Raw genomic sequence first — 15099 nt, forward strand, 5'->3', positions numbered from 1 at the left:
GGGCAGCAAGTGGTTGTACAAGGATTGTGGCTGCAGCCGCAGCATTGATCCTGGTCTTGTCTTGTTTTGTTAGAGCTGGCTTTATTGTAAAAGTACTTTTGCAGGGTTTGGAAGGAAGGTCCCGCACGCATTATGATTACAGCACCCGCGAGGCATTGCCACGAACGTCGGAGCAAGACCAGTAATTCTAGTGCATAGCTCATGTTTAACTCCTAAACTGACTCTAAACCTGCAAAGGCTTTTAGGTGTGGCCTATGGACAATTTTAGGTACTGTAGTTTTTTGCCATCTCGCAGGCATGTACAATTGCTTACACTAAAACTCATTTAAGTGTATTTTTTCCTGAAAATTGTTTAACTGGCTGTGCAGATATCGTGCCACATTAAAATTCTCAACAGCCATCATTTCATTCCTTAGGACCTGTGCTTTCAGAATTATTTATCTATTATATATTTCAAGGGGATATAGAGGATACATGCAGAGAGAGAGAGGGAGATCTCTAATGTATATTCCAAATAGTAGTACATAAGACGTTTGCAAGGTTAACCACTGGCCAACCAGTTGCCGTCATTATACTGCAGCAGGTTGGCTCCATTAAGTGAATCGCTGTAGCTGTACGTTGGTTCGTGCAATAGATACAGTGGGCGCGAGCATGGCGCTGGAGTGGATGCATGTGACTGGTGGTCACAATGTCCACATGCCACCCGCGATCGCTCCAGAGGGCCAGAGCAGGAATCTGTCAATAGAGAGAGATTCTCAAGGAGAGAGATCGTCTGTTCCTAGTGATCTCTCTCCTCTGCCATTCAGTACACGCCCCCACAGTTAGAAACACCTTCCAGGGAACACATTTAAGCCCTTGATCACCACTAGTGTGAACCCCCTTCCCTGCCATTGTCATTTATACAGTAATTGGTGCACTTTTTTATAGCACTGCTTGCTGTATATATGTCACTGGTCACAAAGTGTGCGCTCTGTCTGCCGCAATGTTGCAGTCCCGCTAAAAATCGCTGATCACCGGCATTATTAGTTAATAATAAAAAATGACATAAATCTATCCCCTATTTTGTAGACGCTATAACTTTTGCGCAAACCAATATAGGCTTATTGCTATTTATCTCTCTATCTCCTGTGATGGCGGCCATCAGTCTGGTGCTGCTCCACTTCTGGATTGAGTGACATCCAGCATCATCTAATCCACTTCCTTCAAGCCCAAGGTGTCAGGGCCCACCCCCTAGCCCTGGACTGGAGAATGCTGCAGTATTTTAGGGTCTGCCCACTGCCAGAGACAGAAAAAGGCAAAGAGGACTTGTGATGTTACTTAACCAAGGACACCTGGGGGGGGTATGTAGATAGACAGCTACATAAGGCTATAAAGAATTACATGTGCACTACTAGAGAAGGGCGCATTGCATTGTTTACACTGGTTTTCTAGATATAATTCTGTTTACAATTGGGAGAGGATAGTAGTGGGGGGGGGGGGGGGGTCAGAAACCAGATCAGCCATAGTAGCTCCCTAATCCTCACAGGTTTCAATTTTAAAACTCAGAGTATTGCAATGAGCAGCAGTGTCCACTAGTATGATCCATTACATGCCAGGTATCTTGTTGGAACATAATTTGCTAAAGCAACCCAGACTTGGCATGAGAATACACTTGTCAACCCATTGGTGTGTGTTTTGTTTGTAATTCATCCCCACTTTTTTTTTTTATTTTTTTTAACCAAGACCAGTTTTGATTTGCAAGATAAATTGGTGTCTTCTTTCAGCTCTTATGGCAGCTGGCACGGGCATGTGGGTGTCTACGAAACTTTGCTTTGTTTGCTTCTTTATGTTTTAATGCTTCTTTTGTTTTGGATGGCAGCAGAACACATGATTAAGCTTGGGTGATCATTGAAACAATTTGGAGACAGACCATGTACAAATTCCTGGCATGCAGCAGACCACAAGTGCTGACACATCTTTTTAATTGTAATCGTTGCTGCCACTGGTCACGTTATAAGTTTAAGGAGAGTCTGTAGTATTTTGGGGTTTATTTTTAAACTTGTATAATTGTAATTAACTTGCTTCTGGTAACCTTGCCAACGTATCTATAAGTAGACCCTAATTCAGGGGTTGACAAATTTGCTTGGAATCTAGGAGCCAGAAAACGCACCCCGTCCCGACGAACTTGCGCGCAGAAGCGAACACATACGTGAGCAGCGCCCGCATATGTAAACGGTGTTCATACCACACATGTGAGGTATCGCCACGATTGGTAGAGCGAGAGAAATAATTCTAGCCCTAGACCTCCTCTGTAACTCAAAACATGCAACCTGTAGTTTTTTTTTTTTAAACGTTGCCTATGAAGATTTTAAAGGGTAAAAGTTTGTCGGCATTCCACGAGCGGACGCAATTTTGAAGTGTGACATGTTGGGTATGAATTTACTCGGCATAACCTTATCTTTCATAATATAAAAAAAAATGGGGATAACTTTTTACTTTTTTTTTTTTTTTTTTTTAATTAAAAAAAGTGTAATTTTTTTTCCCAAAAAAGTGCGCTTGTAAGACCGCTGCGCAAATACGGCGTGACAAAGTATTGCAACGATCGCCATTTTATTCTCTAGGGTGTTAGGATAAAAAATATATATAATGTTTGGGGGTACTAATTAGAGGGAAGAAGATGGCAGTGAAAAGAGTGAAAAATGACATTAGAATTGCTGTTTAACTTGTAATGCTTAACTTGTAATACCAACGCCTCACCACCAGATGGCGCCAGCTCACCAAAACATTTTTTTTTTTTTTGCCCACCTTCCAAGCCAAGTCGCCAGGACACTATTTCTAGTCGCCCTGGCGACTGGGATTTGTCGATCCCTGCCCTAATTCCAATGATAACAGTCCGCTTTTCTGGCAAAACTACTGCTCTGTACAGGGAAGGATCAGGTCACTTAAACTCAGGTCTTCAACGTCATTTAAAAATCGTGTGACCAAACAGCTAGGCTTTTGAGCATATGGCCAGCAATAGAGACTGGATCTTTGCTTCCAGTAAGGAATACATTTCAGTCTTGCTAATATATACATTCTAGAAATGCTCTTAAAGTATACGTGCACCCTCACCTTGCAAAACAACCCATTCCGCTTAAAATTGAAAAGCAAAATGTATGTGTAGATCTATTTTATTACGTTGGTAGTCATGCAAATACTCCGATACTAAACTAAAATCCATACCTTCAATTTGCAGAAACTTTGAAAGAGGTTCTTGCAGTACTTTTTTTTTTTTTTTTTTTTTTTACTTCTGTTAAATGAAGTTTGGAGGTCTAAATCGCACTGCTCTGAAGTCGTGTGTGTGTGTATGTATATATGTATATGTGTGTGTGTGTGTGTGTGTGTGTGTATATGTGTGTGTGTGTATATATATATATGTGTATATATATATATATATAATTTTTATTTCCTTATTTGTAAATTCATACTTGAATAATCTCTGTTCTCAGCTGTGTAAGGGGCTTAGAGATCTAGGGGTGTAGAAACAGCAGTACACTAACCATCTGGTCTTCCCAGAGAATGGTGCTGCAGGGGGTCTTATCAGCACAACTCTTCTCTTTGGACAGGCAGGCTGTACTCCGAGCAGCCAGAATACTGACCTCTCTGAGATAATCTGCTCCCATGTCTAGCGTTGTCAGCTTGAAATAGGAAAGCAGGCTCACCAGTTATTTCTCACAAAGGAAGAAATACAAACGGAAAGGAATAAATTGCAAGTACATGGTACAACAGGCACATATTGGGAATATTAAAGGCCAAGTTAACCTTTTTGTAAAATAAATGCACATGATTTTGTGTATAAAAAGGTGCATTTATTTTAGCATGGAGATTGCAAAAGTTAGATCAAGAGTGCAATGTCGGGCTCCTGCAGACACGCTGTCTGCCCATAACTCCATACAGACAAACAGTTTACTCAGCTGCAGGAAGTGTCAGTGAACTAGTGGGTGCTAATGAGCACCCCGGTAGGCCATTAAAGAGGGAATAAACCCACCAAAACAAAAAATACACCCTGCAAGAAAAAGACATAATGAACTAGTATGCCTGAGATTGAAGCCCCCGCAGCAGCCCTCGTTCCACTCCTCCACCCCCGCCATCTCGCTTTCTTGTATCACGGCTCCGGCGATGTGACTGGCCGAAGCCACGATTACGTCGCTCCCGCGTGCATGCGTGAAAGCCGTCAGGGATGGCATGGTCCCATTCAGAAATGGCATGCTCAGTGCACCTGCGCCGTTTCCGCAAAAGTTATAGCTTCTACAATATAGGGGATTGTTTTTATGGCATTTTTATTAATTACATTTTTTTATTTTTTTGAGCTGTGGACACATCAGACCCCTTTGACACCATTTTGGGACCATTGTCATTTTTACAGCGATAAATGCTATAAAAATGCACTTTTTACTGTAAAAATGACACTGGCAGTGAAGGGGTTAACCAGGTGGCGCTGCAGGGGTCCCTATGGAGTGATTCTTACTGTTAGGGGGCATGGCTAAACGTGACACGTCACTGATGACTGTTCCTGATCAAGGGGAACGTTCACCAGTGACCGTGTCACAAGGCAGAATAGGGGAATGCCTTGTTTACAAAGGCATTCCCCTGTTCTGCCCTTGCTGACTGCAATCGCGGGCCTTTCCGGGAACATCGCGTTCCATAGGCCGAACTCGCGAGGTACGCGGTGGGCGCCTGCTGGGTGGCAGATTTAAGGGACGTATCTGTATGCCAATCTTCCTGCCCGTGCCATTCTGTCGCCGTAAATAGACGCACGTCAGTCGGCAGGTGGTTAAGGAGATATTTCTTGCACCTACAGGTAAGCCTAGAATTAAGGCTTAGCTGTAGGTCTAAGTGGTCTGTAATGCCACGTACACACGGTTGTTTTTTGTCTTGGGGGGGAAAAAAACATATTTTTTTTTCTCATGGGGGGGACGGACTACGTTTTTCAAACTTAATTTAAAAAAACGACGTTGCCTACACACCATCGTTTTTTCAAAATGCTCTAGCAAAGCGCGGTTACGTACAACCGCACTCTGTTCCATTCAAGCTTGCGTCATAACTTGCTTCTGAGCATGCGTGGGTTTAAAAACATAGTTTTAAGCGTCATTTTAGCCCACACATGATGATTTTTTATGACACAAAAAACGACATTTTGAAAAACTACATAAAAAATTGAAGCATGTTCCAATTTTTTTTGGGGTCGTTTTTTTAGAAGACAAACGACGTAAAGCCCACACAAGATCATTTTAAATGACGTTTTTTAAAACGTTGTTTTATTTCATCACAAAAAAACGACCGTGTGTACGCGGCATAAGGGTTTACAACCACTTTAAGGACTACGAGCCGTCTGACGCAGATGGGACTGTAAATGAATATGATTAACGATGTATGTCAACACAGAGTGGTACTGTGGACATAACCTCATCAACTGTGCCTCGTCCTCAATAACATAGGGGCTTTTATTTACTAAAGGGAAGTTCACTTTGCACTCCAAGTGCACTTGGAAGTGCAGTTACTTTAGATCTGAGGGGGCATGCAAAGGAAAAAAAAAAATTCTGTTTGTACATGATTGGATGATGGAAATTAGAGTGTCCCCTCATTTCAGATCTTCCCCTTAGACCTACTGTGACTGCTCTTCCAAGTGCACCTGCAGTGCAAAGTGGATTAGCCTTTAGTAAATTGACTGCATAGGGTCTGGGGGGGGGGGCTAGATTTTAATGGGGCAACAAACTCTAATATTAAAATGTAAATATTTTATTGAAAATACAAAAGATTAAAAATTGTTACATTAGTACCATCACACATTTTCTTGATAGACAACAGTACACATTACTGGTACCACCATTAGCCGTTGTAATTGGGATGGATTCCCCCAAGATAAGCAAAGCAATGGAGAGCATGGGAGACAGGTACCCAATGGTAGCTGCTTAAAGGGCTGATGATGATGTCAGTTCATAGTCCTGCTCGACATGTTTCGTGACAGATGTGCTTTTTCAGGAGTTTAGGGCAGGGTTTCTCAACTCCAGTCCTCAAGGCGCCCCAACAGGTCATGTTTTCAGGCTTTCCATTATTTTGCACAGGTGATTTGATCAGTTTCACTTCCTTGTAATTACCACAGCTGTTTCATCGGAGGGAAATCCTGAAAACATGACCTGTTGGGGCGCCTTGAGGACTGGAGTTGAGAAAGACTGGTTTAGGGGTTAAAAAGGAAATTTTTCTAAACAAGTTAAGAATAGTACAATAAATACCCCATAAAACCAAAAATGTAGATACTATACAAGCCTTCCAGAAAAAATGGTTGTACTCACAATGTTGGTGTATAATGCACTAACAAGGCATGTACAGCCCAGGTTCACCCGAAAAAATTGATATGGGGCACTTGAATGAATTGCACTTGTTTTTGTAATATGACAGTTGTCTTCACTGTAGTAGATTTAGCTTATCTTGTGTTTCACAATAGTCTTATCCCATTGCATGGGCTCCTGGGTCTCTTTTTTTTTTTTTTTTTTATCTTTTTAGACAGAACTTTTTTTTCTTTCAGGGTGTGCAGTGTAGACAGCACAGCAATCAATTTTGGCAGACTGTTCACTGGGAAGAACAGAAGAGAAAACCGTAGATGGCAGATATGACAGAAGGCCCAGGTGTGACCATTCTTGGGCTTAAAGGGGTTGCAAAGTTTTTTGGGGTTTTTTTTTTTTTTTTTTTTTTTAACCTTCATGCACTCTGCAGCACCCCCCCCCCCCTGTTTTACTTACCTGAGCCCCACATCTGTGTGCGCGATCCCCTGATGCTTTCCCCCAGCTTGAGGCGGCTCTTCATTGGATGATTAAAAAACGCAGTCATTGGCTCCCGCTGCTGTCAAACAAATCGATGACATAGCATGCTGGGGGGCAGGGCTGAGTGATGCACTCTGTATCGCACGGGAGTGCGCCCGCAAGCTAACCCCCTTGGGAGCTCGCTTCCCAGAGGGGGTTAGCACTTGCGGGGAGGGACCCCAGAAGACGAGGATCAGGGCCACTATGTGCAAAATGAACTGCACAATGGAGGTAAGTATGGCATGTTTGTTTAAAAGACTATTTGAAGGGAAAAAAAACCCACCTGTAAACGAAAGGCGGCTAAACACGAGTTTCCGGGTATTTCATATGCCTCTGAACACATCTGTCCTGAACGCCTGCCTTTTTTTTTTCTTTTTCCTTTTCAAAAATTACTTCTAAACTCAACTGCCTAGAAACGACTATAAAACGACTATAAACAACCCTGTGTACATGTACTGATAAGATAACATAGATGAGAGTTCAGTGGCAGCTGAAAAAAGGCCCAACTGCTCCTAAACATCCATTTACCAGCAGCGCAGTGTACATGAGGCCTTATAGTTCAAGTGTGCACCACCTCTGGCACTGTTCTTATACTTCTCAATATACTGTTAGGCCAATTTAAATTAGCCTTTATCATCCTATTTTTTTTTTATAAGTTTCCATGTACCACAATAGTGGTCAACTTACTTGATATAAGGAGCCTCAAGGATGGCCCCTGGAATCTCCAAAGGCGCCACATGTAACGTTTTAAAGGGTCAATAAATGAAAAAAAAATGTTTTCTTTAAAATAACAAACATGTTATACTTGGTTGTGAGTGTCACCGGCGCAAAAGGAAATAAATAAATAAATGTGAACTGTGATCTGCTGCAGTACGGTGTGCCCTTAGTGGGGGTCAATAGTGCTCCAAGAAGAAAAATGTTACTGCGCTGATCTAATTATCCAGAGGTATTTAATCTCTGGGAATATGGACATAAGTGAAATATCAGGGCCACAATGTACCCAATCTTAAGTGTGAATAACCTGAATACAAACAATAAAAAATATAAGAAATATATGAGTCATACAAATGTGACACAGTGATTTCAAACTTAAATCATATATCTAGATCAGTGTGTCAGCATACAATCCATATGCCACAGTGCTTCTATGAGAAAAATGGCTGTTGCTGCTACTGACCAACCAAATAATGAAAACAATACGAAAGATATTACAAAAAATATATATATATATATATATATATATATATATATATATAATGTGTGTGTAAAAACCCAATATGCAGTATGCCAACTGCACCGTGAGTTGTCCAATAACCGCTATTGGAACAAAATAAAATAAATATCAATAAAAGTGAAATAATTATCAAACAACCATACAAATGTCACTGTGCAATGTGCTGGCTGCACTTAAAAATAGTCCAAATGACAGGCAATCTTGCTCTTATACAATAGGTTCCAGCAAACACAAGGTTCAATGTTGGTAATGCTGTGTACAGGAAAGTGCCGGTATCTCTTCCACCCGACAAAGATGTGCCACCATCACCAATGGTTAAAATCAACACTCACCAGACCCCAGATATTATTGGGCTCCAAAGTGGTGTCTTTTCTTTGTCGGTCAGTGGGTGTTGCCTCCTTTTCCCTTTTACAAGGTGTCATCAATTCCTCAAAAACAAGGGGCTCATCATGGTGTAGTATATTAAAATATGTATTTATTTAAAAAAGGTAAAAAAATATAACACTTACAATATAAAGTGCCTCTGACCGGCACTGAGTGTCTTTGGCAGTGTCAACCGTTAAAAGCCGCTGACCAGCATCTAAGTGGCGTCCTAAGAGGTGTGCTTGCCCCGCTGTGCTCCGCATGTATTGCTACAAGGGGTCCGTGCGCGCTGGTGTGCTGCACCCTCAATGTGTGTGTCCAAAAAGCCTCTACGCGTTTCGCTAGTTGCGTCGTCAGGAGAGCTGTGGACACTACTGTTTAGGCTGTATTTATACCCCTGTGGATTCCCTGAAATGCTGCAAGCACATTGCACATTTGTATGGTTGTTTGATAATTATTTCACTTTTATTGATATTTTATTTTGTTCCAATATCGGTTATTGGACAACTCACGGTGCAGTTGGCATACTGCATATTGGGTTTTTACACACATATATATATATATATATATATATATATATATATATATATATATATATATATATATATATATATATATATATATATATATATATATATATATATATATATATATATATATATATATATATAATATATTTTTTTGTAATATCTTTCGTATTGTTTTCACTATTTGGTTGGTCAGTAGCAGCAACAGCCATTTTTCTCATAGAAGCACTGTGGCATATGGATTGTATGCTGACACACTGATCTAGATATATGATTTAAGTTTGAAATCACTGTGTCACATTTGTATGACTCATATATTTCTTATATTTTTTATTGTTTGTATTCAGGTTATTCACACTTAAGATTGGGTACATTGTGGCCCTGATATTTCACTTATGTCCATATTCCCAGAGATTAAATACCTCTGGATAATTAGATCAGCGCAGTAACATTTTTCTTCTTAAAACATGTTATACTTGCCTTCGTTTTGCACAGTGTGGCCCCCGATCCACGCCTTCTGGGGTCCCTCGGCGGCTGTCTCTGGTCCTCCCCACAAGAACTCGCCACAGTCATGTGAGAGGGCTCGCATGGTGATGAGTCCTTGCGGCACGCTCCCATGATACAGCGAGCGGCCATAGCCATCTCACTGTATCACTCGGCCCCGCCCTTAAGCGCACCGAGTCACTGGATGTAATTGACAGCAGCGCCAGCCAATGGCTGCGCTGCTCTCAATCCTTCCGCTCTAGCCAATCAGCGGCCAGGCTGAGCAGCGAAGAGTATCGCGGGACTTTTGAGGGGTCAGGTAAGTCAAACAGGGGCTCGGGGGGGGGGGGGGGGGCGGCATCAGATGTTTTTTCACCTTAATGCATAGTTTGCATTAAGGTGAATTTTTTTTTTTTTTTTTTTCCTTTCCAACTTCTTTAAGTCTCGTTTTATATGAACTACTACTAATAGTGTACATGCATGCGAGGGACATGTTTGCCCGGAGAGGGATGCACAAACGTTCTTGCATCCCTGTGCAAGCAGTTCATTTTGTGTCAGTTGGCACAGACACTGCCACTGCTCCCAGTTTGCCAGCCTTGCGGGTGCACTGAACACACACTGTCTGCGTTTGGGGCTGCGCACCCACTATCGCATGACTGTCATTTTGAGAGCAGCGTCCTTTTATTGTATTGAATGACAGTATGTCTACAGAAAAGTGGTTGTAAACCTCAAACAATAAATATGAACAAAGCCTATTCCGGATTTCAAATATGTTTTTATTTTAATATAAAACATTAACCCTTACTGTACATTAAAAAAACACCATATATACAGAATTTTTCAAAAACAAGAATGGATCACTCCTGACATATATCCCCTTACAAGGAATGGCAGTGGCAGCACCCGCGAGCCAATCAGAAAATTGGTTGGGGTGCTGACATTGTGGGTTCCCTGGATCGGTAAGTTTCCTAATATTCAAAGTCAGCAGCTACAGTATTTGTAGCTGTTGACTTTATTTTTTCACGGGGTGGTGGAACAAACTTGTTGCAGTGGGCACTGCGTTGATTTAACTGACAAATGCGTGTTTGTGTAATGTTGTACCCCCCCAAAGAGCTTTCTATCCCCCCTTTAAAAACAAAAAAAAACTTTTATAGCAGAAAAAAAAAACATATCCAATATAAAAAACCTAATTTCTTCATCAATTTACACCAATATGTATTATGCAACATATTTTAAAAAATCCCAATAAGCGTATATTGATTGGTTTGCGCAAAAGTTATAGCGTCTACGAACCATTTCATGGGGGAGCAGATGCCTGTCTCATACAAGTATTTGCTCCCACTTCTAGAGAAAAGATTGCCGCAGTATCTACGCCATGTCCGGCTCCTCCTCCACCCCCCCGCATACTAGCAATGCTGGCGCCTCCACCCAAAGCTGAGGGATGGGTCGGCTTCAGATGAGGACATCGCGGGTGCCCTGGACAGGTAAGTTCTAATTTTAAAAGTGGGCAGTTGCAGTATTTGTAGCTGCAGACTTTTTTTTTTTTTTTTTGGCGGAACTCCGCTTTAAGGGGTTAATCCTCTCCATTGTGTAAAATCTGATTTATCCTGTATGCACAGATCCCCCCCCCCCTCCTGCACTGTCTATCGGGGAGGCCGGCTAACACAGGTAAATCAGCCGACGTGTGTGTGTGTGTGTGTGTGTGTGTGTGGTTTTTTTTTTTTTTTTTTTTTTTTTTTATAAATGCTGGAGAGAAGTTTTTATTGTTTCGGAGCTAGCCAGGTTACATGATATTGACTTTACACATGTGGGCGTATATACAGGCAGTAGTGAAAACCTCCTCCCTCCTTTACCCTCTCAGCACTAGAGTAACGTTGTTACATTCTGGTGTGTCCCCCCCCGTCTTCTCTATTTGGCTTGGCTTCTTCCACCCCGGGCAAGACGGCCTCATAATTAGTAGGCCCCTGACAGGGTTCTGGGCTTGCATGCAGAGCTCAATTTAGCAGCACCTCCTCAGGCTAGTGGGACCTGAGGCAGGAGAGCGAGCACATGGCCCAGCCCAAATATATATCCTCTCCCAGTATGCACCAGTAGCCAAGAACCTCCTAATGGGCTGGCTAGAAAAAATATAAATATTCATAACTTTGTCTAGTTCTATCTCATACTATAGCCCAGTGATATGCAATTAGCGGACCTCCAGCTGTTGCAAAACTACAAGTCCCATCATGCCTCTTGGTGTCATGCTTGTAGCTGTGGCTGTCTTGCTATGCCTCATGGGACTTGTAGTTCTGCAAAAGCTGGAGGTCCGCTAATTGCATATCCCTGCTAGCCTGTGGTACCAGCGACACCTACTGGCAACAGTGAGAAATGCACAACCCAATTGAGCTTGGGGAAAGACCAGATATAAACTGTACAATCGGTTTGAGCGGCCTACAGCCCAGTCAGAAACAAAGCTTGCATTCTAGCCCCAGTTTAGGGCCAGGGGCCTACATTGCTATGACGGCACTCTCCCACTGCTCCTTCTTGTGACACTGCAATCACAGAATACCCATTTCTTCTGGATATGGGGGTGTCATGATACAGTGCTCAGGCCTAGTGGGCAAGTGCTAGGCCTGACTACTGTCAAATGAAAAAGTGCTGGGTTACATCTCTGCTCCAAGTTTAAATTACCAGGTGTGTAACCCTGTCAAGGTGAGTATAACATGGTCAGATGAATGGCAAGGCGACAGGGTCTCTTTAAATGCCCCTCTCCAAAAAGAATAATTAGCTTGTGAGATCTTTTTGCCAAAGATCTGACAATCGGATGTCTCTATCAAAATCATACAGTAACCCTCCATTTTTTTTTTATTTTTTCGCCCCAGTTTTCATAGGCAAGCCTCTTTCTGTAACGTGTGTCAGTAAACCTATCTTCTGAGAATCTTGGAATCGTAGCCCTTCAGCTGACCTTGCAGTTGTAAAGAAATGTTCAAGGTGTAACTCAATCCGCAGAAGCTCCCATCCCTCCCAAGTGACCTTTCTCAAAGTCAAGTTTGACCTCTCCTGAACTTTCAAACCAAATTATGTACGCGTTCTGTTTGCACACAATTATCAAATGTAAACGTTAGTGTATGTATAGTCGTATAATGCCAAGTGCAATATTAGAAACAATCCCATACAAATGTTTATTTTCAGTTTTTACACACTGAACAGCTACTAAAATGTAACTGCAAAACCTAAAAGTTTTGAGCAGGCATCAATTGGATAATGCCCACTGCTCTTTCCTTATGTTTTGTAGGCATCTCTCCCTCTCTGCCTCTCTCTCTGCCTCTCTCTCTGCCTCTCTCACTCTCTGCCTCTCTCACTCTCTGCCTCTCTCACTCTCTGCCTCTCTCACTCTCTCTGCCTCTCTCACTCTCTCTGCCTCTCTCACTTTATATTTTGGAGAAATATAACACATTATTGACTTTTGTAATGGCAATGTTTACAGCACTGAGAATTTTGATGGCAAGATCTCTGGAGTCTCTAAAGGTCTAAAATGACGGCATTTGATTCAGCCTGCCAGTAGCCATGTTAAACTGGTGTTTAAAGGGTACCTGTGCTCACAGGCAGAAAACTTAACCAGTCATCAGTTTTACCTGTGGTCTCCCTGCAGCTGATCTTTTCCTCATAACTAACGACAATGCCTTGTTCTCCAGTGGAGACTGCCATCTTGGCAAAGGCAGGGTATGCTTCCTCATATCAGACTTTCCCCCTGATAAATAGTGTTCTGATGACTGGAATGGTAATAATCAGGAAGCCACAGGACAGGTAAACAAAGCACGGGTGTACAAAATGGTTAGATCAGAAGCAAGGAGACCCCTGCACTGCAGTTTCTCTGGTACAGCTTCTTCTCCAGCATGGAGAATTCTGGACAGCACAATGACATCGCCAAATCTCACTCCTAATCTGGTTAGACTAGTAGTTAGAGGCAACAGTGCTTTAGATAATCGGTCACCACACTGCAGTTCTACAACCCAGGAGGACCTTGGGTTAACTGCTATTCTTTTAAGAAGAATTCAAGAACGGGGGGGGGGGGGGGGAAATCATCTCTTTGGTTTTTGAGTTCAGGTCCACTTGATTGACTGACTTTGTTTTTCTCTGCAGCATTTAATGCATTCTTGTGATCTATTGTTTGTTTCACTTGACAGGTATTTCAGATGAGGACATTATAAAGATCTCTCTTCCCACTGGGGTTCCAGTGGTTCTAGAACTTGATGAGAATCTCCATGCCGTCAAACCGCATGAATTTTTGGGTGACCAGGAGGCCATTCAGGCAGCCATTAGGAAAGTGGAAGATCAGGGCAAAGTCAAACAAAGCGAAAAGTAAAGTTTTCCTGAAGGTCGACTGGTGCTTAAAGGACCAGTCCAGGCAAAACAAATTTTCTTGATTTGTGTGAACATCAATGGACTCGATTACCTGGTAAAGAGACCCTGTCATGTGTAAAAAAAAAAATAATAATAAAAAAAAAAACAAAAGTGACCGCCATTGCAGGCTTTCTTCTATAAATACTTGTTGTCTGTATGACATCACGATATATATATTTTTATTTTTTTCGTGTCAAACAAACCAGCTGTATGAACAAGTGTCAGAAAAGTGTCTGAATCCTCTATCTCTATACTTTGTTTAAGGTTAGTAGTACAAGAAACACTGAAGCCCAAGCATCTGCATGATGGTCAGACAACTAGCATTTTGAGAAGAAATGGTCAACAATGGCAGTCTTTATAATTCTCACAAGATAGCTTTTCTTTAGTCTCTTGTAACCCCCGAGGACTTCAAGAGTCCTGCAAGCCCTTCTCTATGATGTTCCTCTCTTAGACATGGATTCTTGCTTCTCCTTCTTGATTCTCTGTTTGAATGTATAAGATGAAAACCAGTCTTGTAAGATTCCCTTGGACGTGGCTGATGGGGCAGAGCTGGGAACTTTGATGAACAGATCCTACCACTGGAGTTCCGGGGTGATAAAAGAAGTTGGGGTGATTCAGCTTCTGGTTTCTGCTAAAAGCAGAATTCTCAGTGATTGGTAGACAAAACACTTTTTAATATAAAGTGATAGCAAGCAATGTAAGGTTACACATTACAACCAAACTAGATTGGGTATGTTACATTTGGCAAATTTTAAAGTGTATGTGAAAAAAAAAAAAAAAAACTATGCAGTACGTCTCTGCCAAACATTAACATTTCCTCTTGTTTTGTCACTATTAATGTTGCAAGAACAGAAAAAAATATCTATCTATTTGCCTCTGCTGCACCAAAATCTCAAGCCGTGCTGTCAGCCCTTCTTAGTTCTCCTCTGCTGGACTGCAGTACCCATTCCCCTTATTTATGGAGATGAGGAAACAGGGTGGCTATTCTGTAGTTTAGCAGGGGGAAACTGCCAATGCTGCTTGGGATTTTAGCAATAACACAAAAACCTCCTGCTCTCTGGTGTTGCGCCAAAACCGGGTACAGCAGTATAGTCTAACGGCAAAGTCTGAAGTCTTGCAGCCCTCCACAGAACAAAGGGTGTTCATATGGCTAAAACAAAAAGAAAAGAAAGGGGGGCGCACCGACCTTGTGCATTACCACTTAAATTTTTATTAAAAACAGAATAAAAAGCAATGGTCCTACTCACAAGGAAATTTAAGTAAGCGCCGTGGTCAGACCACTTAGGCTTTG

General features: G+C 41.9%; 1 protein-coding gene across 2 annotated transcripts in view; it reads left to right on the forward strand.

Annotated features, from left to right (window-relative positions):
* Positions 1 to 14613, forward strand: part of BPGM (bisphosphoglycerate mutase) — a 32733-nt gene extending 18120 nt beyond the window's left edge. Inside the window, exons 3-4 of one of the 2 annotated variants that reach the window (XR_005748024.1) lie at positions 12287 to 12395; positions 13592 to 13608. Coding sequence is in view for 1 of the 2 variants with exons in the window: in XM_040345159.1 (XP_040201093.1) it covers positions 13592 to 13770 (179 nt within the window). In the remaining variant the exon portion in view is untranslated. Of the gene's footprint in view, positions 1 to 12286; positions 12396 to 13591 lie in introns of both variants that reach the window. The other variant, XM_040345159.1, reaches the window with a different exon arrangement.
* The last annotated feature ends 486 nt before the right edge of the window (positions 14614 to 15099 follow it).

Source organism: Rana temporaria, chromosome 3, assembly GCF_905171775.1.
Source record: "Rana temporaria chromosome 3, aRanTem1.1, whole genome shotgun sequence".
Taxonomy (NCBI): domain Eukaryota; kingdom Metazoa; phylum Chordata; class Amphibia; order Anura; family Ranidae; genus Rana; species Rana temporaria.